General features: G+C 56.2%; 4 protein-coding genes across 6 annotated transcripts; 3 read left to right on the top strand and 1 right to left on the bottom strand.

The window, feature by feature from the left end:
* Nucleotides 1-6,537: 6,537 nt before the first annotated feature.
* Nucleotides 6,538-8,435, top strand: SCGB1C1 (secretoglobin family 1C member 1). 2 transcript variants are annotated; one of them, XM_061407634.1, is made up of 3 exons: nt 6,538-7,001; nt 7,636-7,735; nt 8,270-8,435. In XM_061407634.1, the coding sequence occupies exons 1-3, from the start codon at nt 6,947-6,949 to the stop codon at nt 8,388-8,390; spliced, it is 276 nt and encodes a 91-aa protein (XP_061263618.1). In that variant the 5' UTR covers nt 6,538-6,946; the 3' UTR covers nt 8,391-8,435. The 2 variants fall into 2 exon arrangements, with proteins under 2 accessions (XP_061263618.1, XP_061263617.1); XM_061407633.1 differs by having other exon boundaries at nt 6,565-7,001; nt 7,636-7,835.
* A 165-nt stretch (nt 8,436-8,600) lies between these two features.
* Nucleotides 8,601-12,865, top strand: CIMAP1A (ciliary microtubule associated protein 1A). Of its 2 annotated transcripts, XM_061407629.1 has the most exons (7): nt 8,602-9,461; nt 9,868-9,984; nt 10,165-10,365; nt 10,836-10,937; nt 11,115-11,236; nt 12,020-12,160; nt 12,546-12,865. In XM_061407629.1, the coding sequence occupies exons 2-7, from the start codon at nt 9,876-9,878 to the stop codon at nt 12,633-12,635; spliced, it is 765 nt and encodes a 254-aa protein (XP_061263613.1). In that variant the 5' UTR covers nt 8,602-9,461; nt 9,868-9,875; the 3' UTR covers nt 12,636-12,865. The 2 variants fall into 2 exon arrangements, with proteins under 2 accessions (XP_061263614.1, XP_061263613.1); XM_061407630.1 differs by lacking the exon at nt 10,165-10,365 and having other exon boundaries at nt 8,601-9,984.
* A 1,076-nt stretch (nt 12,866-13,941) lies between these two features.
* Nucleotides 13,942-19,743, bottom strand: BET1L (Bet1 golgi vesicular membrane trafficking protein like). Its single transcript, XM_061407631.1, has 4 exons — nt 18,191-19,743; nt 16,949-17,040; nt 16,654-16,710; nt 13,942-16,525 (listed from the first exon to the last, which is right to left on the bottom strand). Exons 1-4 carry the CDS (start codon nt 18,207-18,209, stop codon nt 16,358-16,360), a joined length of 336 nt encoding a protein of 111 aa, XP_061263615.1. The 5' UTR covers nt 18,210-19,743; the 3' UTR covers nt 13,942-16,357.
* A 155-nt stretch (nt 19,744-19,898) lies between these two features.
* Nucleotides 19,899-25,413, top strand: RIC8A (RIC8 guanine nucleotide exchange factor A). Its single transcript, XM_061407621.1, has 10 exons — nt 19,899-20,107; nt 20,402-20,449; nt 20,535-21,125; nt 21,607-21,698; nt 22,168-22,318; nt 23,128-23,223; nt 23,309-23,453; nt 23,527-23,671; nt 24,038-24,157; nt 24,567-25,413. The coding sequence occupies exons 1-10, from the start codon at nt 20,024-20,026 to the stop codon at nt 24,685-24,687; spliced, it is 1,593 nt and encodes a 530-aa protein (XP_061263605.1). The 5' UTR covers nt 19,899-20,023; the 3' UTR covers nt 24,688-25,413.
* Nucleotides 25,414-25,456: the final 43 nt, after the last annotated feature.

Raw genomic sequence — 25,456 nt, 5'->3', positions numbered from 1 at the left:
CAACCAAAGTTGCTAAAGACCCTGTTAGGAGTCCACTGCTTATTAAGGAACATTGCGAAGATTATATTAGAAGCCATCATATCTTGGGTGCTGTGGATGATCTGGGATATGGTAGAAACAGTGGGATTTTATAATTAAATTTTTTCACATCACTTCACAAAAAAATTGAGAGAAAAAATTCACTAAATTTACAGAGTACAAAAACAAAGTACAAAAATCAGTTGCCTTTCCAAACACTAATAAACCATTGAGAAGAGAAATTAAGAAAACAATCCCATTTACAATTACATCAAAAAGAACAAAAATCCTAGGAATAAATTTAACCAAGGGCATGAAAAACCTGCACACTGAAATCTATAAGACATTGATAAACAAATTGAAGAAGACAAAAATAAATAATCTCCTGTGTTCATGGAATGGAAGAACTAATATTGCTAAAATGTCCATTCTACCAGTGTATATACATACCCTACCAAAATTCCAATGGCATTTTTCATGGAATTAAAATAAACCATCCTCACATCTGTGGAGAACAACAAAGGACCCTGAATAGCCAAAGGGATTTTGAGGAGGCGGGGCCGGGGGCGGGACAGGCTGGAGGCATCTCGTTCCCTAACTTCATGCTACATCACAACACTGTGATCACCAAAACAGTGTTGAATAGGCACAAAAACAGACATGCAGACCAGAGAGCTCAGAAATAAACCTACGGGCGTGTGGTCAGTTAATTCACAAGACAGGAACCAAGAACACACATCGAGGAAAGCACAGCCCCTCAATAAACGGAGCGGGAAACCGGACACTGCACGTCAAAGAGCAACGCGCCCTGCCGGTACCACGGACACAAGCTGGCTGAGACCCCAGAGTTGTCCGCATCAATTCCTTCCCCTCCTGGATCCTCTAAGGATAGACTCCCAGCAGTCAGGCAGGCACAGAAAGCCTCTCCCCACCTTTTCCTCCAACAGCACCACCTCCTGGCAGGTCCTGGGGAGACCCGGCTCCCATCAGCTACCACTCAGTCACTGCGGGCCTCAGGGAAGCACAGGCCACGCAAGCGCACAGTCCAGTCAGGCCCCACACCGTTAGCAGATCTGCTTCATACAGTACCCTTTGGAAAATCAAGCTGAAATGCAGTCAAGCATCCTGCTGTGTCTTTTGGTTGAAAGACGGTGTTATAATTTAGAACCATTGTTTTCCAGATCCCAAGGAGTAATGAGTAGGGTTGCAATAAAATACCATTTCTTTTATTCATAGCAGTATAGCTGAAGATCTTCCCAGCTTTGCAAAGTATACCCTAGGGGACTACAGGATGGAGCAGAGCTCTGATCACCCACACTCTATTTTTCACTACCAGTGTTGTCAAATATCAAATAAACATCAAACCAGGGCAGAACAGTCTCTTAAGGCAGCAGTTCCTATGGCTTCCCTGATGGCCCAGTGGTAAAGAATCTGCCTGCCAACGCAGGAGACACAGCTTCGATCCCTGATATGGGAAGATCCCATGTGCTGCAGAGCAGCTAAACCTGTGTTAACTATCGAGCCTGTGCTCTAGGCCCGGGAGCAGCAACTCCTGAGCCCGGGCGCTGCAGTGGAGATCATGCTCCATGGCAAGAGAAGCCATGGCAGTGAGAGGTCTGCATGCTGCAACCAGAGAGTAGCCCCTGCTTGCCACAACTAGAGAAAAGCCCGCGCAGTGAAGACCCAACACAACCAAAACTGAATCAATAATTAATAATAATGATAAAAAGGTCACAGTTCCCAGCACCCAGAAAGGGAGATTCCCAACCAACACCCCATCAGTCAGAGATGAATCCAAAAGACCAAGCTTGAGTCCGAAAGCAAGAACACCAACCAACGCCCCATCTGAGACGGGGTCACATGGCCAACCAACGCCCCATCTGAGACGGGGTCACATGACCAACCAACGCCCCATCTGAGACGGGGTCACATGACCAACCAACGCCCCATCTGAGACAGGGTCAGATGAACAAGCCTTAGTCCCAACCAGTGCTCTGCTGTGAGCAAAGCCAATGTGGTGGGAAGAACATCTTGGTGTCATCACCCTCGAGCTCCATTACCAGGGACATGACAGCCAGCCAGAGCAGGCACTGATACACACACGCTACAGACAACAAACACCATGGTTCAGATAAGAGATCAGATGAGGTGTCGTCCGAATATTCCACTCCCACTCCCAGATGGAGGTGGCCAAACAGGTAGGCCCAGCTCCTGAAAGGGAACCCAGAGTGGCTCCTTTCTCATGGAATGAACTCAGATGGAGCAGGTAGAACTCCTAGCGGGCACAAACTAGAGTGACTCGCCCCCAAACAACTCTGAGTATGGACTGTGGCTCAGGATATTTATTGGCCTCAAACAGTCTCATGTCTGGAAGGCCAGTGCCTGTCAGGAAGAATCCCTTCAAGTTCCCTGGAATGAAATGAGTTCCAGTAGCTACTGCGGACTCAGGGAAGGGGCTTCCCTGTCTGGGGTCACCCACCATGGATACGGACTCCTAGTTGACTTGAAAAATTGCTGTTGTATGTCCAACACATAGTGAGGACAAAAAAGTTGAAACATCAGAGTTTGGAGCAGAGAAAAGTTATTGCAAGAGCAGAGCAGAAGAACAGGTGGCTCATGCTCAAAAAACTGGAACTCCCAGATGGTTTGGGGGGAGGCATTTTTAAAGGCAAATTAAAGGGTGAGAGCTGCAGAGTACGTCACTTTCTTCTGGGGTAACACAGTGGTGCTCCAGGAATCTTGCATTCAGCAAGAATTTACCATCCTCCACCTGGGTGGGGGCCTTAGCTCCTGCAGAAGAACTCAAAGATATGTTAAGTCCATCTCTCAAGGAGGAATCAGGACCTGGCTTTATTGCTGCTCTATTGTTACTTGACTGCTCCTCTTTTACTTCTGTATTCCCTCCCTTCCCTAATCAGTAACTGCATCTGTCCTTTGGAATTCAGAGAAGGTCTAGGAGGTTGAAGCCTTTTTCCTACAGAAAAGAAACAGGGGACATGGAAAGGCTTTTGTAGCCAAGAGGGCCCCACAAGGTCCTGCTTGGTTTCATTATTTTTCATTATAACTTGGTGAATACAGTTATTGATAAGATGGCAATTGTTCCAAGATATATGTAGTTTGAATGCTGCTGCTGCTGCTAAGTCGCTTCAGTCGTGTCCGACTCTGTGGGACCCCATAGATGGCAGCCCACTAGGCTCCTCTGTCCCTGGGACTCTCCAGGCAAGAATACTGGAGTGGGCTGCCATTTCCTTCTCCAATGCATGAAAGTGAAAAGTGAAAGTGAAGTCGCTCAGTCGTACCCAGCTCCCAGCGACCCCATGGACTGCAGCCCACCAGGCCTCTCCGTCCACGGGATTTTCCAGGCAAGAGGACTGGAGTGGGGTGCCATCGCCCTTATGATGATGTAAAAAAACATATATTAAGTTTTAGCCTTATTACCAACAAAACTCTTAGCTCTAAGCCATATGAGATCGAAACTATTTTCAGATGTGATGGTTATCCAGGGGAGGATTCCTACTAAGAGAATTTGACTACAGAAAGAACTCTCAGTATTTCTACAAGAAAAACAGCCACTTTCCACCTCTGGCTCATTAACAACATGAATCAGACAGTCTGACTTACCCATGTGATATCTTCAATGCCAGAACTGAATGTCACATACTTTCATGAGGGCACTAAAGTCATAGGGCACAAATAAATGTTCAAAAACTAGAAGAACAGAGACTTTAAAGTTTGAGGAGATGAGTTTCATAACTTAACAAATATGATCTTGTATTTGCACATCTCTGAAAATTCCAACTGAGCAAATTATGGATTGATAGAATCCGGTGGGGTCTTTTTAAAGAACATTTTGACTGTAATTTTCCATCAAAAGAAGATCCATGCCTAAAGTGTTGATGAATGCAGAGTCTACTTTTTGCTCCCCATTAGCCAAACCCAACCTGAAAACAGAAGACTGGGAGCCTCCTGGGGCTCCAAGTGAGATTAAGTTGAGTGGAGAGTGGTCTGAGGAGCCAAGAGGAAGCCCCCCAGCGCCGGTGCTACGGGGCAGCTTTTGTTGTGCTGTATTTGGCTTACAGATGAGTCGTGTTATAGCAGGAGTAAATGTCGATGAGGATGATGCAGTAGAGATAAAGACATGATACTGCAGAAAGAGATGACAAAGCCTTTATTTGGGGAGAAGTGATGGAGGAGGATTGTCTTTGGTGTGTGTGAAGACAGGTCCTCTCTCACAAGGCAAGGTCTTAGCATGAGGTCAGCACATCCTGCTGAGTGGGCAGGAGGAGAGAAAGAGGTGGCACCAGCCAGTGCTGGGGAAGAGGGTGCGAGGGGAAGGGTTTTGGTGTGACTGAAGAAAGGTTCCTAGCCATGGCCCAGAGATCCAGGCCAGGTGGACTGTGAAGGTTCACCAGAGCAGTTTCTAAGTAACTGCTGGGCACCAGACGCAGCAAGCTGAGGGATGGGACATAGCCAGAGGCAGGGGCACTTAAAATGGAAATTGAGAAGGGAGTGCAGTTATCTTATCGGTATTACAGAGACCAGGGAATAACCTTGACAGTGACTGACTGAAGTGTGTGGAGGGCAAGACCACAGGAGGTGAGGCCTGGGGGATGAGGGTCCGGTGAGATGGGTTAGCTATGTGTGTAGCAAAGTCACCAAGAATGGTACCTGGAGGAGTAAGCGGAGCAAGACAGAATCGAGATGCTTGAATCCTCTGCAACTGTGAGAGATTGCTGGGGATCTGTAACTGACAGTGCCTGTGAAGGGCTTCAGGAGCACCACTGAATAGCATGTCACCCCAGAGGGCTGGGTTTGCTGAAAAAGAAAATCAGCAGTCCTAAGGTAGTACAGGGGGCACCTCGTCCTCCACCAGTCTGGGGAGTTATTTTGTTGGGAATGGACAGCAAATTATGCTTGGAGACTGAGATTGTCTTTGCCCATAGTTTATTTAACACAAAATTATAACAATTGCATAAGCCAGTAACATGCAGGATAATGTTTCCTTGTAATAAACCAATAAAGAAATAACATAATCCAAACAAATGATTAATTACACTGCTGTTCCGCAGAAGGGGAGATGACAGGAATAAAGTCCAAATTCAGTTGAAATTATTTATTGCTTGAGGTGTGGCTTCTCTAAGAGGTTCTCCAGAGTCAGGAGCCAGCCAGGAGCCGACATTCCATGGCCTGTTGCTAGGGAATGATCCTGACACTGCTCGCTTCATTCTTAAATCAACTTTACTTCCAAAACAACCTCTTTTGGCCTTTGTCATAAAGAAGTATATTAAAACAACTTCACTTACATCATAAAAAGTGCATTTGAAATCATATCAAACCAACACACAGCACTCTGGAGACTGGGAGGAAGTGGAGGAAGGGGAATGATGCTGGCCCCTCTCTGCTGGGGCCGGAGGGATTCAGAAGGACAGGGATCCAGGCCCCACCCCAGGGACCCTGCTTCCATGGGTCTGCACCGTGTCGAAGCCGTAGGGACAGCACTTTTAAACGTCTCTCCAGGTGACCTGGCAAGCAGCCCGAGGACCACAAAGTTAAAGAAGGTGATGGGTCCATCGGAGCGCAATCAGAGCAAGGGCTGTCCCACTGACTAGATCCTTCGGGCTGTGGGGACAGGACGGGGCTCACATTTGCTGACTGCAGTCTCACCCATACAACCACGTTGTTTTGTTACAGATGACTTCACTACAGGTTGCTTCTCCTCAACTCTTGGAACTATGCGTACAAGTAGGTTATATCATCTATGGGTTTCATTTCACGTTAGCAAGGGGATTACAGACTGCTTGTGATAAACAGATGGCCAAATGGATGAGAAGCTCTAAGTGCTCAGAGGATGCAGGACAAGGGTCTGGGGTCTGTGACAGACTCAGGACCAGTTAGAGGCACGTGAGAGGCAGGGAGAGAAACAGGGCAGGTGGCCAACCCGGACGGAGCCGCCCTGGAGGCCTGGTGACGGCACGAGTCGATTCTGAGCAGGGTCCCCGGGTTCAGGTAGGGCGGAAACCGTGGGTCCTTGCAGAGACCGTGCGGGAGAGTGGGCTGTCCTGCTGGATGCCATGGGCCGCCAGGTGGCAGCATGGGACAGGAGAAGAGGGGCCGGGCCCCGGGCAGGAGGGTCAGGATGGCAGCGCTGCTCCTGGGAGATCAGGTCAGGGGCCCAGGCGGCCCAGCCCATGTCTCCATTACAGCACTGGACTGTCTCCCCCAGACCCTGGACTTCCCCAGGCTGGAGGACCACCGAAGGAAGCTAAGTCAGAGCAGCCCCTCCCTGCTCCCCGCAGTGATATTGGTCATCACACCAGGCCTCAGAGACAGTCCAGCCCCTCGCCGCTTGGTCACTCTCAGGCCCACCCTCTGTTCCCTGGAGGCTGCTGCCCACTTCAGGCCTCCTGTGGCCCTGGGCCCATCTCCCAGCACTCAATCTGTAAGACCCAGGAAGCCCTCAGGAGTGCCCCACCCCTCTGCACCCACCCCCTCCCCAGTGGAGATCTTCAGGCTATCTCAGGGCTCAGAGCTCAGTACTGGTCCACGAAGCACATTGAGTGGAGGGGGTTTTCCACTCCAAAAGAAAGGCCTGGGCCTGGGCCCAGCCCAAGAGCCTGCCACTCTCAGCCACAAGCCAAGCAAGGCTAGAGGCGCTCAGCGTCCCTTCCTTCCTCGCTGACCAGGCTCACCTTGCCCCCCTACGTATGTCCAGGCACCCCAAACGGTTTGCCAACCAGCCCTCACAGAGCACCCTGGGCCCCTTGCTGCTTGGCACCCACTAAGGGCAGGGGGTGAGGACACACCCCCAGCTGCCCTTCTTGTGCTCTCACTGGCCAGGCCTTGACAAGCAGGTTGGACCCACCCCCCAGACTGGCCTGTGAGGCATAAAGCCAGCAAGGCAGCTCATGAGTCACTGCCGCTCTGCGCCATGAAGAGAAGCAGCGCCCTCCTGCTAGCAGCTCTCACCGTGCTCTGCACCTGCGGTGAGTCTGCACTGACAGGGGCTTCCAGCACATTCGGGAGGCTGGGGCCAGAGGAGCAGGTGGGAACCTCGGAAACTAGATCTCCAGGCACTGGCCCTGCAGTGATTGATGCCCTCCTTCTCAGGCACCCCGACCCACTTCCATCACAGAACGTGGACATGGGCAATGACCCTGGTGCCCTTGCTGACCCCAGTCCCCAGGCAACCCTACCCCAACCGTAGACTGATCCCAACTGGCCCCAACCCCAGCCCAGCTTCAACCTCTGTCTCAGCCCCTGTGTCACCACCAAGCCCAATGTCACCAACTCAGCCCAACTCAGGCTGACCCTGACCCCAATCCAAGCTCCAGGTAAGCCAACCTCACAGGAAGGGGAAATTCCCACCGCATCAGAGGCTTGGCTTTCCTTCCTCAGTGATTCCAGGGAGCCCAGAGTGAAAAGAGGCAGCTGAGGTTAGGGTAATGGGAGGGATCTGAGGGCAGGTGGAATTGGGGGATGTTGTGGAGGAAAATCTGGGGCAGGTGGGGTGGGTGTTGATGGGGAGGGTCTGGAGAACCACTGAGGCTGGAGGTGGGAAGTCTGGGGCTGGGGTTGGGAAGAGTCCTGTCCTGGCATCATCTCACCCCCGCAATACAGGGCTGGCCACAGGGGAAGACACCGAAGAGCTTTTCATGGACTTCCTGCAAACGCTGCTGGTGGGGTCCACGGAGGAGCTCTATGAGGGGCCCCTGAGCAGGTACAACATCAATGCAGATGCCAAGGCAGCAATGGAAGAGCTCAAGTCCTGCATAGACGGCCTACAGCCCATGCACAAGGCGGAGCTGGTCAAGCTGCTGGTATTGTGGCCGGGGTGGGGGGCACCCATTCCCTAAAGGCCTGCAACCCTGGCAGGACCCACAGCCCTATTCCTTAGGCCCTTGACTAAATGCCATAGCCCCTCATCGCGCACCCAGTATAGCAACCCCACGCCCCACCATCCCACAGACACCTTCCCCACCTCCGCCAGCAGAGGAGGACATCCCAGACCTCACCGCCCACATCAGCCTTCAGCCTCCCCCTACGTGCACATACGTGCATACGCACATGCTCACCTCTGCACACACATGCAAGCACATGAACACACCCTGCTTCCCCAGTGGCTGGGAGGGGACTGGCTGCAGTGTGCAGAGGCAGGCCTGGGCCTGTTTGCCTGATGGGGCTGTGCTCTCCAGTTACTGATCACTGGGCGTGGAGCCACCAGGCCCTTGGCCCACACGCATCTGCCTTGCAGGTGCAAGTGCTGGGCGGTCAGGACGATGCCTAGTGGACCCCAGATGTGGCTCCAAGCAGCCATGGGACCAGCTACACAAGCAGCCATGATGACAGCACCCCTACCACTTCCATATGCATGAATTTATCCTCAAGTCGTCCAATCAATAAAGCCTCCTGTAGCTCAGGCTCTGGCTCCTCTCTCTCCCCACCCTCAGGGACACTACAGACTCCCATACACAGGGTCATGTGAGTGGAGCACACATGTGTAAGTAACCCCACATAGAGGGCAGACCCACCAACCAAAGTCCAGGCAGACTCCCTTGTAAGGAAGTAGACAAAGCAAGCCAGCGTGTAGGCAGACATGTAGATGCAGGGAGGCATTGGACACAAGAAGCTCTGCAGAGGCAGACGCAGGGGCAGGGACAGGGGCAGGGGCTCAGAGCAAGGAGCGGCAGAGAGCCCCAGAGAGAGGCAGTGGCCAGGGCTGAGGGTACAGGCTGGGTGGGGGCGCTCTACGTCTGAAGGTTACCATTTTGAGACAATAAATGTGCACAATGCATACATGACATGGGTCCGGGGTTGAGAAGTTACTCAAGGAAAGAGACAAAGTCCCAGCTGGAGCCACAGGAGGATTCTGCTGGTGAGGACGCTCAGGGTCCGCGTGGTCGGGGCGAGCAGTGTCAGAGGTAGGCCCCTCAGCAGCTCCCCATGCCAACACCTGCCCCCAAACCAGGGCAGGCCTGCCCTCTCCTGGATCCCTGGACCCTCAACAGCCTTCTTGTGCCTCAGTTTCCCCAGGTCAGTAGTCTCAACTGGGGGCAGGATTGAGCAGCTTCAGCTCTGCCCCTAACAACCTTACTCCTTGCCTCACTGTGCCGGTCCTCTGCACTCTACCCTGAACCCTGCAAAGAAGAGCAAAGAAAAGTCTTGGTCCTGAGCCAGCCATGGTGTGGGTGGAGGTCTCGCGGGCTGAGGCCATTGTCTCCATCACATAGACAGTGATCTAGAATCCACCATCCCACAGAGCCACATTCTAGAGCTCAGAGGCAGGGACACTTCCCCAATTCTTGACGCCCCCAGGGGGAGAGGGGAGGCCTTCCTCTCCATGCTCCTTTTCTGGAACACCCTGGCACCAAGGCTGGTGCGACGGGACCACCTCTGAGAAGGCTCAGTCCATAGGTCGCTCTGAGTGCTGCTCCCAGACCAAAGAGGTGAGGGCCCCTCCAGAGCGGCCCCCTCCCCACTCCAGGGCAAGTCTCATGCAAGAAGTTCCCCATCTTTGTCCACTGCTCCTTACCCAGTCACACTCAGAGTCCTCTGAGCAGGAGGAACCTGCCCAGACCCCCTCAGAGCCGCTGTGGGCAGATCCACAAGCGCTAAGAGAGCTTCATGGGCTTGTCTGTGAGGCTCTGATGCTCCTCCTCTTGGGGGGGTGCAGCAGAGCCAACCCACTGCTCTAAGCAGAGGCTCCCAGTGACCCTCCGTCTGGGCCCCAGGTCGAGACCCCACTGCAGAGGCACAGTGCCTGCAGCTCTGCCCATCAGGCGGGCAAAGGCAGTGACGGGGGTGGAGGTCCCAGGCCTTCCAGCACTCGGTCACCCTCCCATCCACGGACAGAACCAGTCATGGCGGAGGAGGTATGGGTGGGCACCTGGAGGCCCCATCGTCCCCGGGGGCCCATCATGGCCCTCTACAGCAGCCCTGGACCCAAGTACCTGATTCCACCCACCACGGGTAAGCCCTTGGGACTCTGGGAGGGCGGGGCAGGGGAAACAGATGCCAGGTCTGGGGTGGGCCTGGGGTGGGCCTGGGCTCCTCTCTCACTCCCAGCCCATCAACTCCTCTAGGGTCGATGGGGGGTTGGGGGGAAGCGCACGGTCTGGTTCCAGGCCGCTCAGAATCCCTGCCCCACAGGCTTTGTGAAGCACACACCCACCAAGCTGCGTGCACCAGCCTACAGCTTCCGTGGGGCTCCCATGCTCCTGGCAGAGAACTGCTCCCCAGGGCCCCGCTACAGCGTGAACCCCAAGATACTGAGGACTGGCAAGGATCTTGGCCCCGCCTACTCCATCCTGGGGCGCTACCACACAAAGACCACACTGACCCCTGGCCCTGGTGAGGGCCCCTGGCTCAGCCCCAGCCCTGCCCAAGCCTGCTGGTGGCCTCTGCAAACCTAGGGGCATGAGTGCGTGAGGGGTGCAGCTGTCCTCACCCTCCCAACCCACCTTCTCCTCACAACAGGGCAACGTCGGGCCTGGTGGGGAGCTGGGACCCAGTGCAGCCTCTGAAACTCTGGTGCCCAACTCTGATTGAGGGCCTTCCTTGTCTGATTGAGTCACCACACCAGGCCCACATCAGACTCGCTCTCCAGGCCCCTGTCTCTCTAACTCCTGCAACCAGAGTTTTCATACCGGACACCCCTTGCAAAACCACGGTTGTCTCTCACTGGGGCCCAAGGCCCCACACCTGCCACGTTGGGGGTCCTCCTTGAGCTGACCAGCGCCAGGCTGTTTTGATCACCTGTTTTGATCTGTAGGATCGTCCTTACCCTCCAGCACCCACATTTTTCCCCCACCCCATCCCAGGCGACTACTTTCCAGAGAAATCTACCAAGCATGTGTTCGACTCGGCGCCCAGCCACTCTATTTCTGCCCGAACCAAGACCTTCCGAGTGGACAGCACCCCAGGTCCGCAGCAGCCTCGGTGGCCCATGGCTGACTGGGTTGGGGACCCTGGGTAGGGTGGGTGAGGGGGGCCACCCTGATGGCTGGTCTCCTGGAGGTGGAAAGCCCAGGGAAGAAGCCAGTGGAGAATCGGGCACAGGGTTCTGTCCAGCCTGAGACTCGACGCTGGTGCATCTGCAGGCCCTGCAGCCTACATGCTACCCATGGTGATGGGTCCCCACACCGTCGGCAAGGTCTCCCAGCCCTCCTTCTCCATCAAGGGCCGCAGCAAGCTGGGCAGCTTCAGCGACGACCTGCACAAGGCAAGGGTCACCAGGCTGGGGCACAGCACTGCTTACCCCCTAGAGAGATGGCCCATCTGGTCCCTTCCCCTAGACCCCAGGGCCTACCAGCCTGGCCCCCATCCTCCTGAAACTCTGAAGCTCTTCCTCCTCTGGGAGCCTGCCACCTATCTGGCCCCACCCTCACTGGGCTACATTCCAGAGGTGAGGAGGGGCAGACGGGGGACAGGGTGAAAGGTTAAGACTCGGGCAGGAGGCTGACAGTGTTGAGGAGTGACGAAAGCAACGTGGGCGCTGCCTGAAAGGTGAGGAGAGTCTGAGACTGCGCAGCGCGCAGGGAGAAGCTGAGCAGGAGGAGGAAAACGAGCTGTGACGTGTTTGGGGGAGGAGGGCTTGGCTCCAGAAATAACCAGCGCCAAGCCCTGAGGTGCTTGTGTGCCTGGGAGCCTGGCGAGGCTGGCATCACAGCACTGCCAACCTCACCAGCCCAGCCCATGGCCCTTGCGTCCCCAATTGGGAAGAGGCCTCTTTCACACACACTCATGGAAAGGAAAGTCTGGGGCTGGCGCAGACTGGGGTGTCGTTGCCATGGTGAGGCTGAAGAGAGTGACGTCCACACAGAGCAGGGCCCACAGCACTGGAGCGCTGTCCCACAGTATGGCCATTGTTTGGAGACAGAAGAGGCCCCGGACACAGACACACAGTGACCTGGGGCCTGAAACCCAGTGTCTGGTGCCAGCCCCTGCCCTTGGAGGCCCCACGCTCTGGCAGGCCAAGCCTGTCTGAGCCTCTTTCACTTTGCAGACCCCAGGTCCCGCAGCCTACCGCCAGACTGATGTCCAGGTGACTAAGTTCAAGGCTCCACAGTATACCATGGCTGCCCGGGTGGAGCCTCCAGGGGACAAGACCCTAAAGCCAGGACCAGGAGCCCACAGCCCTGAGAAGGTGTGGCAAGAGCACGGCCTAGACGGGTGGGGTGGGAGCAGGTGGGGGTGACGTGGCCCAGAGGGGTGGTGCGGGGAAGGGCCTGCAAGCCTGCAAGGGTCATGGTGGCCGGGTACCCTCAGGACACGCGCGTTCCAGCAGCAGCCTTCTCCCCCGCTGGCGGGCTTTGTGTTCCCAGACCCCCAGACACAGGATGGTGAGCACTGCCGAGCGCTCACCACACCCAGGCTCTGCAGTCAAGCCTGGCAGAGTGGACTTCCTGCTGGCCACCTTGGCCCAGGGTTCCAGGGCTACAGCAAAACCACCGTCGACAGCCCGGCCCGTGAGGGCAGAGCCTGCGGGGTGGGGCGGCGGTGCCAGCTCCTCACAGCCGCTCCTCTCCCAGGTGACGATGACCAGGCCCTGCGCCCCTGTCGTCTCCTTTGGCATCAAACACTCTGACTACATGACGCCCCTGGTCGTGGACGTGGACTAGCCCCGGCCCCGCCCCCACCGCCGGAAGCCTCTGCACGTCGCCCCACCAACGGATTCCCCAAGCTGAGGGCTGTGGGCGCCTCCTCCTCCAGCTGGGCTGCAGCTGGCCTGGCCCTGGAGGGCAGAGCATGCTTCTTTGGACAATTGCAATCAGTTATTTTTTCTACGTGTTCCCATTTGCTAACCTTGTTTCTTGCTGTGCCCAGATATATAATAAAATCATGGATTCTACTAGCAATGGTCTCTCTTGGGGGAGGATCCAGCTTTTCCAGAAAGAGGCCCCCATAGGCGATCACACCATCCCATGTTAGGTTCCAGGGCCTGGGATCTGAGCTGAGAGAAGGGCTCATTCTGCCTCCATCCCTGCCCTCCACGTTGTTGTATCCTCCAGACGGTCCCTCCAGATGGTTTCTCCCTGTGAGACTGACTCTTCGCTGCTGAGATATGGAGTCTGTGCCCCTCCTCTGGATTCTAGAATAGAGCCTGTGACCATCCTGAATAATCATGCTGTTACTTGACTTCTGAAGCCAGGCCACTCAACATACAAAGGGTTTCTGCCTGGACACCCCCCTTCTCTTTGCTCATCCTCCCATCAGCCACCACGTTGTGCGTGAGCTCAGCACACAGCAAGGCAGTGAAGCCAGGTGGGCCCTCAGCTCCCATTCTGCAACCACCTGCAGATGTGTGTTGAGCTTTCAGGGGTGGTAGTGCCAGCCTTGTCTCCAAAAGGCTGTAACTAACATCCTAAAGCAGAGAGAACCGTCTGTCTCAAACACAAGCAGTCCCCATGAGACATAACCCCACTGCGACACCTGCAGGTGGTCTGTTACACAGCACACAGGAAGCACAGGAGGTGTGGACAGGGTGTGGACAGGGAAGGGCTGTCCGAGCGGGGATGAAGAGGGGTGTTTCAGGGGGGTACCCTGGAGTCCAAGGCCAGCGCACCCCAGCCCTGCTGCACCTGTGCCTGCAGCTGCACAAAGCACATGACAACTGCTGACCTCACCGAGCTGTGACCATGGCAGGCTACTCGTTCTAAGTACTCACATACATTCCCTTAATCCTGAAGCAGCAATGCTATCATCTTTCCATCTGAGTCACAGAAACCTGGGCAAAGAAAGGTCCAGGAGCAGGAATTCTCAAGCCCACATCTGCCTGCCCAGGGGAATGAGTGAGGAGCAGAGCAGGGCCCAGAAAAGAGCAGCAGAGTAAAGACCACCAGTGCCTGTGGCCAATTTGTAGACCAGGGTGATTTCCAGACAAAACTTTCTGAAGCTCCCACAGAAATGAAAACACCAAAGGCCATGTTTACTTTGATACTGTTTATTTCAAGTTTTTATTGCTAAATGCCTTGTCTTTGACTTAAAGGACAGAGCCTGGCTGTTTGTCCACACCTGACACCGAAGGTCCTCAAGTCCTTCTGTTTTATGGTCTCAGCAATCAGTGTCAGCAACCCCCACTTATCCACAGTATTAGGTGCTCAGTGTAAAGGGCTGAGGAGGAGGAGGGTGAAGGCCCCACAGGAAACCCTGCTGACACAGCACAGCAGAGCTCCATGCCCGCTTCAGGAATGCATCTAACACAGAGAAACAAATACCCAGACCCCAAATAGCTGGAAAGGCTACCAAGAGTCATAGAGATGGAGAAGCAGGGAGGCACAGATGGCAGCCTGAGCGGAAACACACAGCAGAGACGGCCAAGTCCTCCTCATAGAAGGGACTTCACTGACAGTTCAGTTGGTAAAGAATCCGCCTGCAGTGCAGAAGACCTGGGTTCGTTCCCTGGGATGGGAAGATTCCCTGGAGAAGGGAAAAGCTACCCACTCCAGTATTCTTATTTGGATAATTCCATGAACTACAGTCCATGGGGTGACCAACAGTCAGACACGACTGAGCAACTTTCACTTTCCTCAGAAAAGACCACCCTGAAACACGAACTCCAAATTCCTGGTCTGCTTTGGAGCAGGGCAGCGGGGCAGGGCTGCCCTGGCTGAGCCACTTTCTCAGGAAACAAGGCTAGCAGGCCGAGAAAAGGCAGGGGCCACGGAGTTCAGGTCTGTGGGTATCTGCTGTGCCTGCAGTGATCAGATGGAGACACTATATGGGTACAGCTCTGAGCCTGGTGACCAGTGGACAAGTCCCTATGACTAGGTTCACTGTGAGATGGGCAGAGGATGAAGTCAAAGCCGTGGCACACAGAAGAATGGGGAACAAGGCATGACCACAGGGGCCTGTGGAGGAATGTCAAGGAGGGCAGAGAAACACCCAAGCCCCAGGGACACTGAGGCAAGTGAGCCAACCTTACTGTGTGAGAAGCACACACTGGAGGGATGGTGACAGAAGGCCAAGGGCCCAGCCAAGTGCAGTGGAGAGAAAAGGGCTCCGTGGCAAGGGTCTGAGGAGAGGCCAGGCCTGCTGGGCACGGAGCAAAGGAGAGGAGGAGGAGCAGCAGGAGTGGCAGGGCCAGAAGGCGAGGTCCGCCTGGCCAGAGAAGAGCGCGAGGTGGCGAGAGGAGCCGATACACCACCCGTGGCACGAGCATGCGGGCAGCTGGACAGTGCGCCACCAGTCCTCCGAGTAAGGAGCGTAACCAAGAGATGGGAACGGGAACCGGGAAAGACAGAGCCAGTGACTTGTTTCTTACGAGGGTTTTTAGGGGAAGACAAGGAGACTGGGGACTCACAGTCAGGTACAAAGCAGCCACTGGTTTGGCTGGGCCTGTTAGTTCAGTTCATAGGAGCAGGGGACTGACCAAGTGGACACTGAGGGCCCAGGGCGGGGTGGGCAGACATTGCAGGGCTAGGGTTAGCTTAGTGTAAACCGCCCACAAACCCTCAAAAAGTGACCTATAGGGCCTAAGAAAAGGCATTATCCAGAAACCTCCTGCCTACACCAATAAAAGCCCCGCCTCACACCTTGCCTGACTCTTAAATGTCAGATGGACCTGTCTCTAGAGATCTAGTCTCCTGGCAACAGATCTCTGATGCTGGGTAGATCCTGAATCCCATGAAAACATTAGTTTCTGCTCCTGGATACATAGCTGGGAAATTGCCAGGATCTGGACCCCAAGTCTTCAGCCAAGGCTGCAGTTCCTTCCTCCATCCACATCCCCCTGCCCATCCCTGAGGGTCTGGTTTCAGTCGTGGGATTGGAGGGCAGGAAGAGGCCACTCAGCAGCACCTTTGAATCTCTCTGGCTCATGGATGACCAGCAGCCCTGGCCAGAGAAACTGCAATATCCGGGCTGAGGACACTCAGTTGGAGGTGACAACAATGATTTGAGCTTCACAGCCACACCCCCTTCCTGTGTCAGCTCCAGGCAACTCAAACATCAGACACAGCCTCATCCAGACCAAGACAGCGTAGAGAAGCCTTGAGACGTTCAGAACCTTGAGGGCCGAGGGAAGGACTGCTGCTCACAGGTGGCCGTGTCCAGGATTCCCAGATGCTCTGCTTGGACCCAACACTGCTGGGGCTTCTAGAGCCCAAGGTGGCGAGGGAGCCGGGCCTTGGCTACCCCATAGGGATAGGGCCCTTGCACACACAGAACCAGTTAACATGAGCTCACTGGGTTAGAGGCTCCCAACCACGCAGGAAGAAGATTCCTAAGCCATGATCATCATTTCAAAGGAGTATTTTGCAAACAAGTTCTCTGGAGCCCAAAACACCAGATAGAGGAAGATCCTGGTTGCCCCAGGCACCCACAGAAGCCAGCTCCCACTGGCTCACGTCCTTGCCCTCGACAGGAGGTAGGAGAGGATGAAGAAGGCCACAATCAGGCCCACAGCCACACCACAAAGCAGCTTCCGGTTGTCTCGCCCAGATCGTGCCATTGTGGAAAACCGCTTCACACTCCCCGTGAGTAGGCCCGTCATACTTGTGAAATCTGAGTCCTGGGGGAGAAATTCCAACACTGTCACAAAGGCCAGCGACTCCGCAACAAACACACACAGATGGGGGCTGCAAAGCAGGTGGTGGGGCGCTGAGCTGACCGCGACACTTGCAAACCGCAGGCCCTTACCATGCCATCCAGGTACCGGTTCTGGTCCTCCGCATCCCTATCAATGTCCAGAGCCAGCTGGTCAGGACACAGAGGGGACAGGGTCAGCCCAGGACAAACACAGTGACCAGCACCTGACCCCCAACAAGACCAGCAGGGATCAGGAGATCCAAATGCCACCTGGGCCGCACACAGATAAGTGTGCCACGATGGGACAAGGAGAACGGAACTACCTGAAAGCCATCCAGGTCTTTACCGCCCTCCGACCCCCCTCCAGGGTGCCAGGTGGAGGCAAAAGGAGAGGACCACCACTGACCGATTTGAGCCTGGTGACCTTGGAGGCCAAGCTGTCAGCCATCCGCTTGTTTTCTCGGTCTAGAATCTCCTCCACAGCACCAGGGCTCTGAGCTGCGAGGAGAGAGAGAAGCTGAAAGCATGACTCCGCCCGTGAACATCCCCGTGACCCCGTACCTCAGCCTTTGTGGCCTCGGACTCCAACCCCACCTGGCCCAGTCAGGTGTCTAAGGGAACCGGGCCTTTGTGCGACTGTTGAGCAGGTCCTACACTGGCCCAGGATCCAACACTTCACACGTGAGACAGACTGTACAAACAGCAGTGTGTGCCAGCACAGGCCCTGGGCACGTGGCCAGGCCGGGATGGTGGGCGCGCACCTCCCAAGGGCTCCGTTCAACCAGTGCTCTCAGACATTCTGTGACAGAACCTGTACCATCCCGCCGCAGATGTCACTAGCAAGGTACACAGAACCTGTTCTCAAAATAAGCCCCAACGAGCTCCGGTAAAGACTTTGGAAAGACTAACAGGGCTTGAGACTGATCCCACACAGGGTCTTGTGTGTCACCCAGAGCCTGGTACCTGCTGAGACCTGGCCCGTGACAGGCGCTGGGCCTGGTGATTCAGAATTACCATCCTATAAGGCTGGTGAGAACTATTTATCACAAAGTTCGGAATGCATATCTGCCTCGGGCCAGATGCTTCAAGGAGACTCATCAAAAACGGGCACAGTCTAGGAACCATGGATATTTGCAAACCCCAAAATAAGAGGTGTAAAAGTCCTACCAACCGATTGTACCATTAATTCCTTAAAAGTCACAACAGCCCAGCGAAACAAGAATCAGCATCCCACTTCGCAGGTGAAAAGAGAGACTCCCAGAGGGCAAGTGGGGTACTAGGCATGCTTGGGCCCTCCTATCACGCGCAGCTCTCCGAGGGGACCTAGCCTCCGGGACCCGTCGACCAGGAGACCCGGCCGAGGTCCTGTGCAGAGTCATCTCCCAGGGACGGAACGGGTGGGGACTGCGGGCATCCGGACCCCGCACTTTCACGCAGCAGTTGGGCAGGAGCGCCCACAAGGACCCAGCGACTCATCCACAGCGCGGCGGGCTGCACCCTGGCCGCCCTTCCCAAACTACGCCCGCCCGCAGGGTCTTCCCAACAACGCCACCTAGTGGCGCGGAGAAAGGCGAAGGCAGTTCCTAAGGGCGGCGGAGTCGGCCCCGGCGAGCCCTGTAGCCATCCGCCTCCGCCGTTCCGCGCTCACCCCGAGCCCAGTCCGCCATCGCGTCCAGCTCCGACCCCGGGGTCTGTCACCGCTCGATTACAGCCTCCTCGGACGTGGCGCAGTCGCCGGAAGGGGCTCCCGGCCCCACCCCTTCCGCCTCAGGCCCCCCACTTCCGGCCGAGATCTGGCCGACGGACTCGGCGGTGGGAACCAGAAGGGTCTGACGTTTCTTCCGTCGTTTGACTTGTGGATGGGGCTGGCGTTTACTCTCGGGACTTCCGGATGATTTGTGTTTTTAGAGGCAACTATGGTGCCGACAGACACTCCAGCAGCCATTCCCGCCTAAGGCGGTATCCGGGTCCTAACCGGGAAGAGCACACGGGCCTTTCCCTGGCCAAAGAGGCTCCTCGCCGCGACCCAGCGGGGGTTGAGGCCTGGAGCGAACTCGGTGGGAAGCCCGGTTCCAGTTACTGCCGGCAGGACAAACTGGAGATCAGTGCCTAGAAAGTGCCTGGAACGAGCGAGCGGTGCAGAAGTCGCAGGAGTGAAGCCCTCCGAAGAAAACAAGAAACCAAGAAGAGGGGTGGGAGCGTGAGGGAAGTGGGTAAGGTAGGAGCCAGTGCTTTTTGGCCTTGCACGCGGTGCTGACAAGGGGCCTGACAAAGTAGATGCTTAACAAAGCCTTCTTGCCCGGTGGATGGATTATATTTATAAGTTACCCACCCATCGTAATGGAGCAATTGCTGTGTCATTTACTCGACAATCCACTGAAATGGGAACTTTTATCATCTCCGCTTTTCAAAAGGAACAGTCCAAGCAGACCAGCAGGTGTGCCGGCTCACACAGCAGTGAAGTCACCGCACACAATCAGACGGTCTTCATCCTGACCTCCCTCCCCAGTCTCTCTTTTCTCTCAGCCCCAACAATGATGTTTCTCTCTCCCACCACGGCCATTCCCACCCTTGCACTGGCCACTCCTGCCTTGCATAACCTTCTTTCAGAGCCTTTCCTGGCTCACTCCTTGGGCTCCGGTCTCAGCAAAAACTGGCACTTCTTCAGATCTCCTTGCAGCCCATCAAGCCCCTTTTCTTATTCAATCACAGCACTATAGCTGCCTAACGTTGTCCTGTTTGCCCGTTTTGGTCTTCACGTCTGGCACATAAGCGCCAAGAAGGCAGGGACCTGTGGGTTCTATTCACCCCCATCCCGGCTCCTCGCATGCAGTAGGCACTCAAACATCTGTTTAGAAACCAAGTGGTCCGGAGGTTGTAAAGTCCTTCCCCCCTCGACTTTTCCCTGGACATTTCACTCGTTCTGTGCATCAAGAGGGGTGTTGGTGTGCATGTGATGGAGAGGTGCGCGGCTGAGGCCCTCTCCTGTCAGGAATCCTAGCCCAAGGAGTGAGGCTCACCGCTCGGTTCAGGGCGATTCCGGCCCATAGGTCGGACGATCACCGACCCGGAGCTTAAGGCCAAAGCTGACTCGGCAGCAGAGCCCTCAAGTTCTATCCAGCTGTTCCAGGCCTCGCCCCTTTAAGGCGCCACACACCCCATAGAGCACGGCGCCCGCAGGTTCCGGGTTTCCCCCACGCACACCCAGGCCACACCCTGTGGCGCCGCGCACGCCCCGTCCCGGCCTCCCACGCGCGCAGCCCAGGCCCCGCCCCTTTAAGGCGCCGCGCAGCCCAGAGAGCTCGGTGCCCGCCCCGTCCCGGCTTCCCCTGCGCGCAGTCCAGGCCCCGCCCCGCGGCGCCGCGCACGCCCCGTCCAGACCTCCCCCGCGCGCCGAGCCTGGGCGGGGCGGGCAGGCGCTGGCCCGGAATCGCGAAACCGGGAGCCTCTGGCTTCCCTGGCATCGGGTCCTGGCGGTGCCATGGAGCCCCGGGCAGTTGCAGATGCCTTGGAGACGGGGGAGGAGGACGTAGTTATGGAAGCTTTGCGCGCGTACAGCCGGGAGGTGAGCGGGAGTTGTAGATTTGGGACGTGCAGAGAGGAGGTGGGGCCGGGTGGGGCCCGCGCGCGAGGCCGGCAGGAGGGGCGGCAAGAGTGGTGAGCGTGGCAAGGGGCTGAGGGTGGAAGGGAGAGCGATGGGGAGGAGCACCGACTCTCTGAGGAGTTGCTAGGGTGCTGATGTGTGGGGCTGGGGCGCCATTTGTTCATAGAGGTGCCTTTGGCCTCAGGCCCTCATCCGCGGAACCCGGGTTCTGCCGCGGTAGGCCTGTGCCTTCTGAGCCTCTGGGTTTCTTTGCAGAACTCCCAGAGTTTCACGTTTGATGATGCGCAACAGGAGGATAGGAAGGTGGGTGCTCACCGGAGGTAGAGGGGCATGATTGGGTGGCCCAGGTAGAAGGACCTGGTGGAACGGCTCTTCTCCCTGCCCACAGAGACTGGCGAAGCTGCTTGTCTCGGTCCTGGAGCGGGGCCTGCCACCCTCCCGCCGCGTCATCTGGCTGCAGAGCATCCGCATCTTGTCCAGGGACCGCAGCTGCCTGGACTCCTTCACCAGTCGCCGGAGCCTGCAGGCTCTTGCCTGCTATGCTGGCATCTCCGCCTCCCAGGGGTCGGTCCCTGAGCCGCTGAACATGGATGCTGTACTTGAGTCCCTTAAGTGCCTGTGCAACCTCGTGCTAAGCAGCCCCGTGGCACAGGCGCTGGCGGCAGAGGCGGGGCTAGTGGTGAGGCTTGCAGAGCGTGTAGGACTGTGCCGCCAGAGCAGCTTCCCACACGACGTCCAGTTCTTTGACTTGCGTCTTCTCTTCTTGCTAACTGCACTCCGCACCGACGTGCGCCAGCAGCTGTTTCAGGAGCTGCAGGGAGTGCGCCTGCTGACCAGGGCGCTGGAGCTGACGTTGGGAATGACTGAGGGCGAGAGGCACCCTGAGCTCCTGCCTCCCCAGGAGACTGAGCGAGCCATGGAGATCCTCAAAGTGCTCTTCAACATCACCTTCGACTCCATCAAGAGGGAGGTGGATGAGGTGAGGGCTGACCTCAACCTGTGGGTGGAGTTTAACAACTTGGACATTTCTTGCACATGCTTCTTTGCTGGGTTCCTTCAAATTTCTGGATTAGGTGTGCTTAGCCAGTCGAGAGAAGCAGGGCACACCTATCTTGGACGGGTCTCACGGAAGTTTTCTGAGGGAGTTGGAGAGCATAACTGGCTCTTGCAGCCTGGCTGGACGGCTGTGTGGTGTCCGGGGGAGGCTCTGAGATTCTTCACCGTGAGACTGAGTGTGGGGCTAAAGCACAGAGCAGCTGTGTCCCAAGGGGATCCATTGATATTCTTAACCAAGAGAGTTCTCTTGAGGTCTCCTGGGAGAGGACAAGCAGCAGGGTGTACAGTAGAGATGCAGAGGTAATGCATGTGGTCTTCAGGGGCATCCAGAAGGCAGACTTTAGTTGGCAGCAGTGGGGGCCAGTGGGGCTCTCTCTCACAGGAACTCCTGTCTGTCTGGTCAGGAAGACGCTGCCCTGTACCGGCACCTGGGCACCCTGCTGCGGCACTGCGTGATGCTTGCTGCTGCTGGAGACCACACAGAGGAGCTCCACGGGTGAGGGGTGCCTGCCATGCGGGGTGGCGGGAGGAGTGGCGGTGGTCTGCTCACAGGTCTCTGTGCTGGTTCCCAGCCTTAGAGAGTCTTCATCCTTCTGGGTGGGACCAGACAAAAGTGTGTTTCTGGGGCGCTCCAGCACTTAACGGTCTAGGATCAGAGGTGTGAGTCCAAGGCAGGAAGGTGCCAGGGGGCCTTGGGTAGGGGCAGCGGGCACTGTGGTATCGATAGGGTAGTATGTTTCTTCACTTTCGTTCCTGGTGGCCTGTGCCTAGGCTGGTTCTCAGTTTGAGCTGTGTTGCCTCAACCTAGGTATGTGGTAGGCTGGGCATCTGCAGGAAGTAGTACCCTTGCTCTGGTGCCTGGTTCTGCTGCTTGGGCCCCCAGACACTGGTTCATGGCATTTATGTCCCTGGCAGCTGGCAGCAGGGAGTTGTATTTACCAAGTGCCCCTTTCATCTGCCCCCAGCCACGCAGTGAACCTCCTGGGGAACTTGCCTGTCAAGTGTCTGGATGTTCTTCTCACGCTGGAGCCACACGAAGGTTCCTTGGAGTTCCTAGGAGTGAACATGGATGTGATTCGTGTCCTCCTCAGCTTCATGGAGAAGCGTCTCCATCAGGTGGGCAGGGAGACTACTGTGGCTTTGGCCCAGGCTTTCCTGGCTGCTGTGGTCACTGAGTTTTTGCCGTCCACACTGGTGAGGGGAGATCAGCTCCCCAGTGTGATTCAGGCAGTGCCTCCAACTTCATGGTCAAGCCAACCCTTCCTTCCTGAGAAGCATGTGGAAACAACTTTTCAGAATCTGGCAAAGTACTCATTTTTCAGATCTCTTTGTGCATCCTCTTGAGGGGTCCTGAGAAGCTCCCCACCCCTTCCCCCTTGAAGCGCCACCACGCTCCCCGTCCTTCTCTGCGACCCTAGACACAGAATGTCACTGTGCATGAGCAGCCCTCGAGATGAGCGTCAGCTGTGCCTTGGCTTCCCTCAGAGGACCCACGGGACCTTAAGAGCCAGCGGCTCCCTGATCCCTGCAGCTGCACCGCGGGACGCTGGCTGGCCGGCGCTCTGACCAGCCTCTCTGGGAGTCTGCAGGCGTCGTGCGGGCTCGAGTGTGGCAGACTCAAGACTCAGTGCTCTGTGGGCTGTCCTGTGTGCTGGTGGTTAACGACTTTAAACACGCTGTTTCCACCCCCTCTCATTTAAAGGTGGGGAAAGTAGTTAAATGATTTGCCCCGACGTACGAATGCCTTCTGAGTTAGGATCTGTGCCTGTTCTTTTTGAAGCTCATACAGACACCCACGGCTCGCTCCTGGTCCCTCAGCTGGGCCACTTCCCGAGTGCCTCCCACCAGGATCATCTGGGGCAGGTGCCTGGCCCCCTGGTCTTGAGTAAGGGGGGCCCAGTCCAGTGACCGAGGCCCCTCTGCAGACACACAGGCTGAAGGAGAGCGTGGCCCCCGTGCTGAGCGTGCTGACGGAGTGTGCCCGCATGCACCGCCCCGCCAGGAAGTTCCTGAAGGCCCAGGTATGGGGCAGACGGGCTGTGGCCGGGCCCTGGTTGGAGACCCTGGTCCTTCCAGGCCCAGGCTCAGGGACAGCTGCCTCCTCAGGTGCTGCCCCCGCTGCGGGACGTGAGGACCCGGCCTGAGGTGGGGGAGCTGTTGCGGAACAAACTAGTTCGCCTCATGACTCACCTGGACACTGACGTGAAGAGGGTGGCAGCCGAGTTCCTGTTTGTCCTGTGCTCTGAGAGCGGTGAGTTGGGGGCCTGCCCCCGCCTGCCCCTCCCCAGTCACACTTTCACACTGACTTCTGCCCTGCCCTTCAGTGCCCCGGTTCATCAAGTACACGGGCTATGGAAATGCCGCTGGCCTCCTGGCTGCTAGGGGCCTCATGGCAGGGGGCCGGCCTGAGGGCCAGTACTCGGAGGACGAGGACACAGACACGGACGAGTACAAGGAAGCCAAGGCCAGGTATATGTTGAGACTCTTACTCAACGCCCCCATCCCTGTTCCCGCACCCATTTGAACCTGCAGGGTAGATGGGATAAGGGTGACCGATGGGTAAACCCTTGCAGAATCAGGCCTCTGTTTTTAAGGGCATATTCTAACACCAGGGTGTTCCACTGAGAACACGGTGAAGGGGTCTGACCAATGTGGGGGACCAGGTAGCAGGAGCTGGTGACCTGCTGTTCCTGGAGGAAGGTCCTTCTGCAGTTGCCTTGCCTTCCTGGCACCATTCCAGGCCCAGGCAGGAAGGTGGGAACTCCACCCACCCCACACAGCCCTCCCGCCCTGGAATCACTAATGCGTTCCCCACACCTCTCTCTCGGGAAACAGCATAAACCCAGTGACTGGAAGGGTAGAGGAAAAGCCTCCCAACCCCATGGAGGGCATGACAGAGGAACAGAAGGAGCACGAGGCCATGAAGCTGGTGAACATGTTCGACAAGCTTTCCAGGTGCGTGGCATGGCAAGGAGGGCTGGGGCTGGGGCAGAGGAGGGCGCCCCGTGCCCCGTCGTGCGAGCCGAGGAGGTGGGCTTGGAGTGGGGTTTAGGTTCTGGCAAGACTGCGTTACTAATGTTGGAAATCCTCTGTCTTGGAGAAAGTTCTCTAAAAAAAGGCTAGGGCTGAGGTAAGTATTATGTCCATTTTTCAACTGATGAAAACTGAGGCCCAGAGACAGTAAGAGACTGCCCAAGTCTCAGAGTTGAGGTAGCCGTGAGGATTTGGGCCTGACCGAGACAGCTCCCCTCCAGGTTTCCCCAGGCCACAGGAGCAGCTTGGGGAAGCAGCAGGTCACAGTGGGGGGACCTCTGCTCCACCTCCAGGCCCCCTTTCCCATCCCCACCACGCCTTCTTCCCACAGGCACAGGGTCATCCAGCCCATGGGGATGAGTCCCCGGGGTCAGCTCACATCCCTGCAGGACGCCATGTGTGAGACCATGGAGGGGCAGCTCTCCTCAGACCCTGACTCGGACCCTGACTGAGAATGGCCGCGCTTCTGCTCCCCTTCAGAACCGGTGCTGCTTCCAGAGGTGTCCTTGGGGCCAGGACGTGGGGAAGCTACGCCCCTCCCTCCAGCTTGGAGGTCCCTTTCTCTTTACTTCCAAAGCTCGATTCGTGATTTGCCTTTGGTCCGTTCTCTTCTCTGTAGGACTGTGAGGCTCTTGTCCTGCTGGAACTCTGGGAACCCGGTCTTTGTTTCTGTAAATGAAGTGGTTTCTTTTGTGTGTGCCTGAGGGCAGGGCTTAACTGAAGGCCAAAGTGTACATGCGTTTGGGAGGGTGGGACTGAGCGTGGGAACAGGCATGAGCACAGCCGGCATGCTGGCCCAGAGCTGGTGTTGAGCAGGTACCGCATTTCACAGGGCAAAGAACCTGCTGGAACTTTATATGCTAATGCCAGAAACACACTTCTGATCTGCTGTTTTTGTCCCCACTGAGAGCAGAGCTGTTAGCCTCTTGTATTTTTGTTCCTGGCTCAGTGCCCAAGTATCAGTGGCTCTGAGAATCTCAATCCTTCCTGCTGGCTTGGATCATTAAATATATGAAGGAAAATGTCTCTCCCGAAACCATAAGTCTAGATTTCTGTTGTGCACCACAGAGCTTCATGAAAACATCTTTTTGAAATAGTTCCAGGCAAGAGTGTGTGCGCGCGCATGCGTGTGTGTGAATCTATGTGCAGAATATCAAGTAAAGGCACGTTAAGTAGAAGTAGAATTATGTCTTTCTTAAAATCCAGCACTTTTCCTGGATG

The sequence above is a fragment of the Bos javanicus genome, chromosome 29 (assembly GCF_032452875.1).
Source record: "Bos javanicus breed banteng chromosome 29, ARS-OSU_banteng_1.0, whole genome shotgun sequence".
NCBI lineage: Eukaryota > Metazoa > Chordata > Mammalia > Artiodactyla > Bovidae > Bos > Bos javanicus.
This window is presented reverse-complemented; position numbering and strand designations above follow the sequence as displayed.

Excerpts from the sequence above, each read along its gene's own strand:
- SCGB1C1 (XM_061407633.1), top strand. The coding sequence starts at position 6,947 with ATGAAGAGAAGCAGCGCCCTCCTGCTAGCAGCTCTCACCGTGCTCTGC. Across the intron at positions 7,002-7,635 it reads CACCGTGCTCTGCACCTGCG|GGCTGGCCACAGGGGAAGAC; the intron begins GTGAGTCTGCAC and ends CCCGCAATACAG. Across the intron at positions 7,836-8,269 it reads CGGAGCTGGTCAAGCTGCTG|GTGCAAGTGCTGGGCGGTCA; the intron begins GTATTGTGGCCG and ends TCTGCCTTGCAG.
- CIMAP1A (XM_061407629.1), top strand. The coding sequence starts at position 9,876 with ATGGCGGAGGAGGTATGGGTGGGCACCTGGAGGCCCCATCGTCCCCGG. Across the intron at positions 9,985-10,164 it reads CCTGATTCCACCCACCACGG|GCTTTGTGAAGCACACACCC; the intron begins GTAAGCCCTTGG and ends CCTGCCCCACAG. Across the intron at positions 12,161-12,545 it reads GAGCCCACAGCCCTGAGAAG|GTGACGATGACCAGGCCCTG; the intron begins GTGTGGCAAGAG and ends CTCCTCTCCCAG.
- BET1L (XM_061407631.1), bottom strand. Across the intron at positions 16,711-16,948 it reads AGGTCACCAGGCTCAAATCG|CTGGCTCTGGACATTGATAG; the intron begins GTCAGTGGTGGT and ends TGTCCTGACCAG. Across the intron at positions 16,526-16,653 it reads ACCGGTACCTGGATGGCATG|GACTCAGATTTCACAAGTAT; the intron begins GTAAGGGCCTGC and ends TTTCTCCCCCAG.
- RIC8A (XM_061407621.1), top strand. The coding sequence starts at position 20,024 with ATGGAGCCCCGGGCAGTTGCAGATGCCTTGGAGACGGGGGAGGAGGAC. Across the intron at positions 20,450-20,534 it reads CGCAACAGGAGGATAGGAAG|AGACTGGCGAAGCTGCTTGT; the intron begins GTGGGTGCTCAC and ends CCCTGCCCACAG. Across the intron at positions 21,699-22,167 it reads CACACAGAGGAGCTCCACGG|CCACGCAGTGAACCTCCTGG; the intron begins GTGAGGGGTGCC and ends ATCTGCCCCCAG.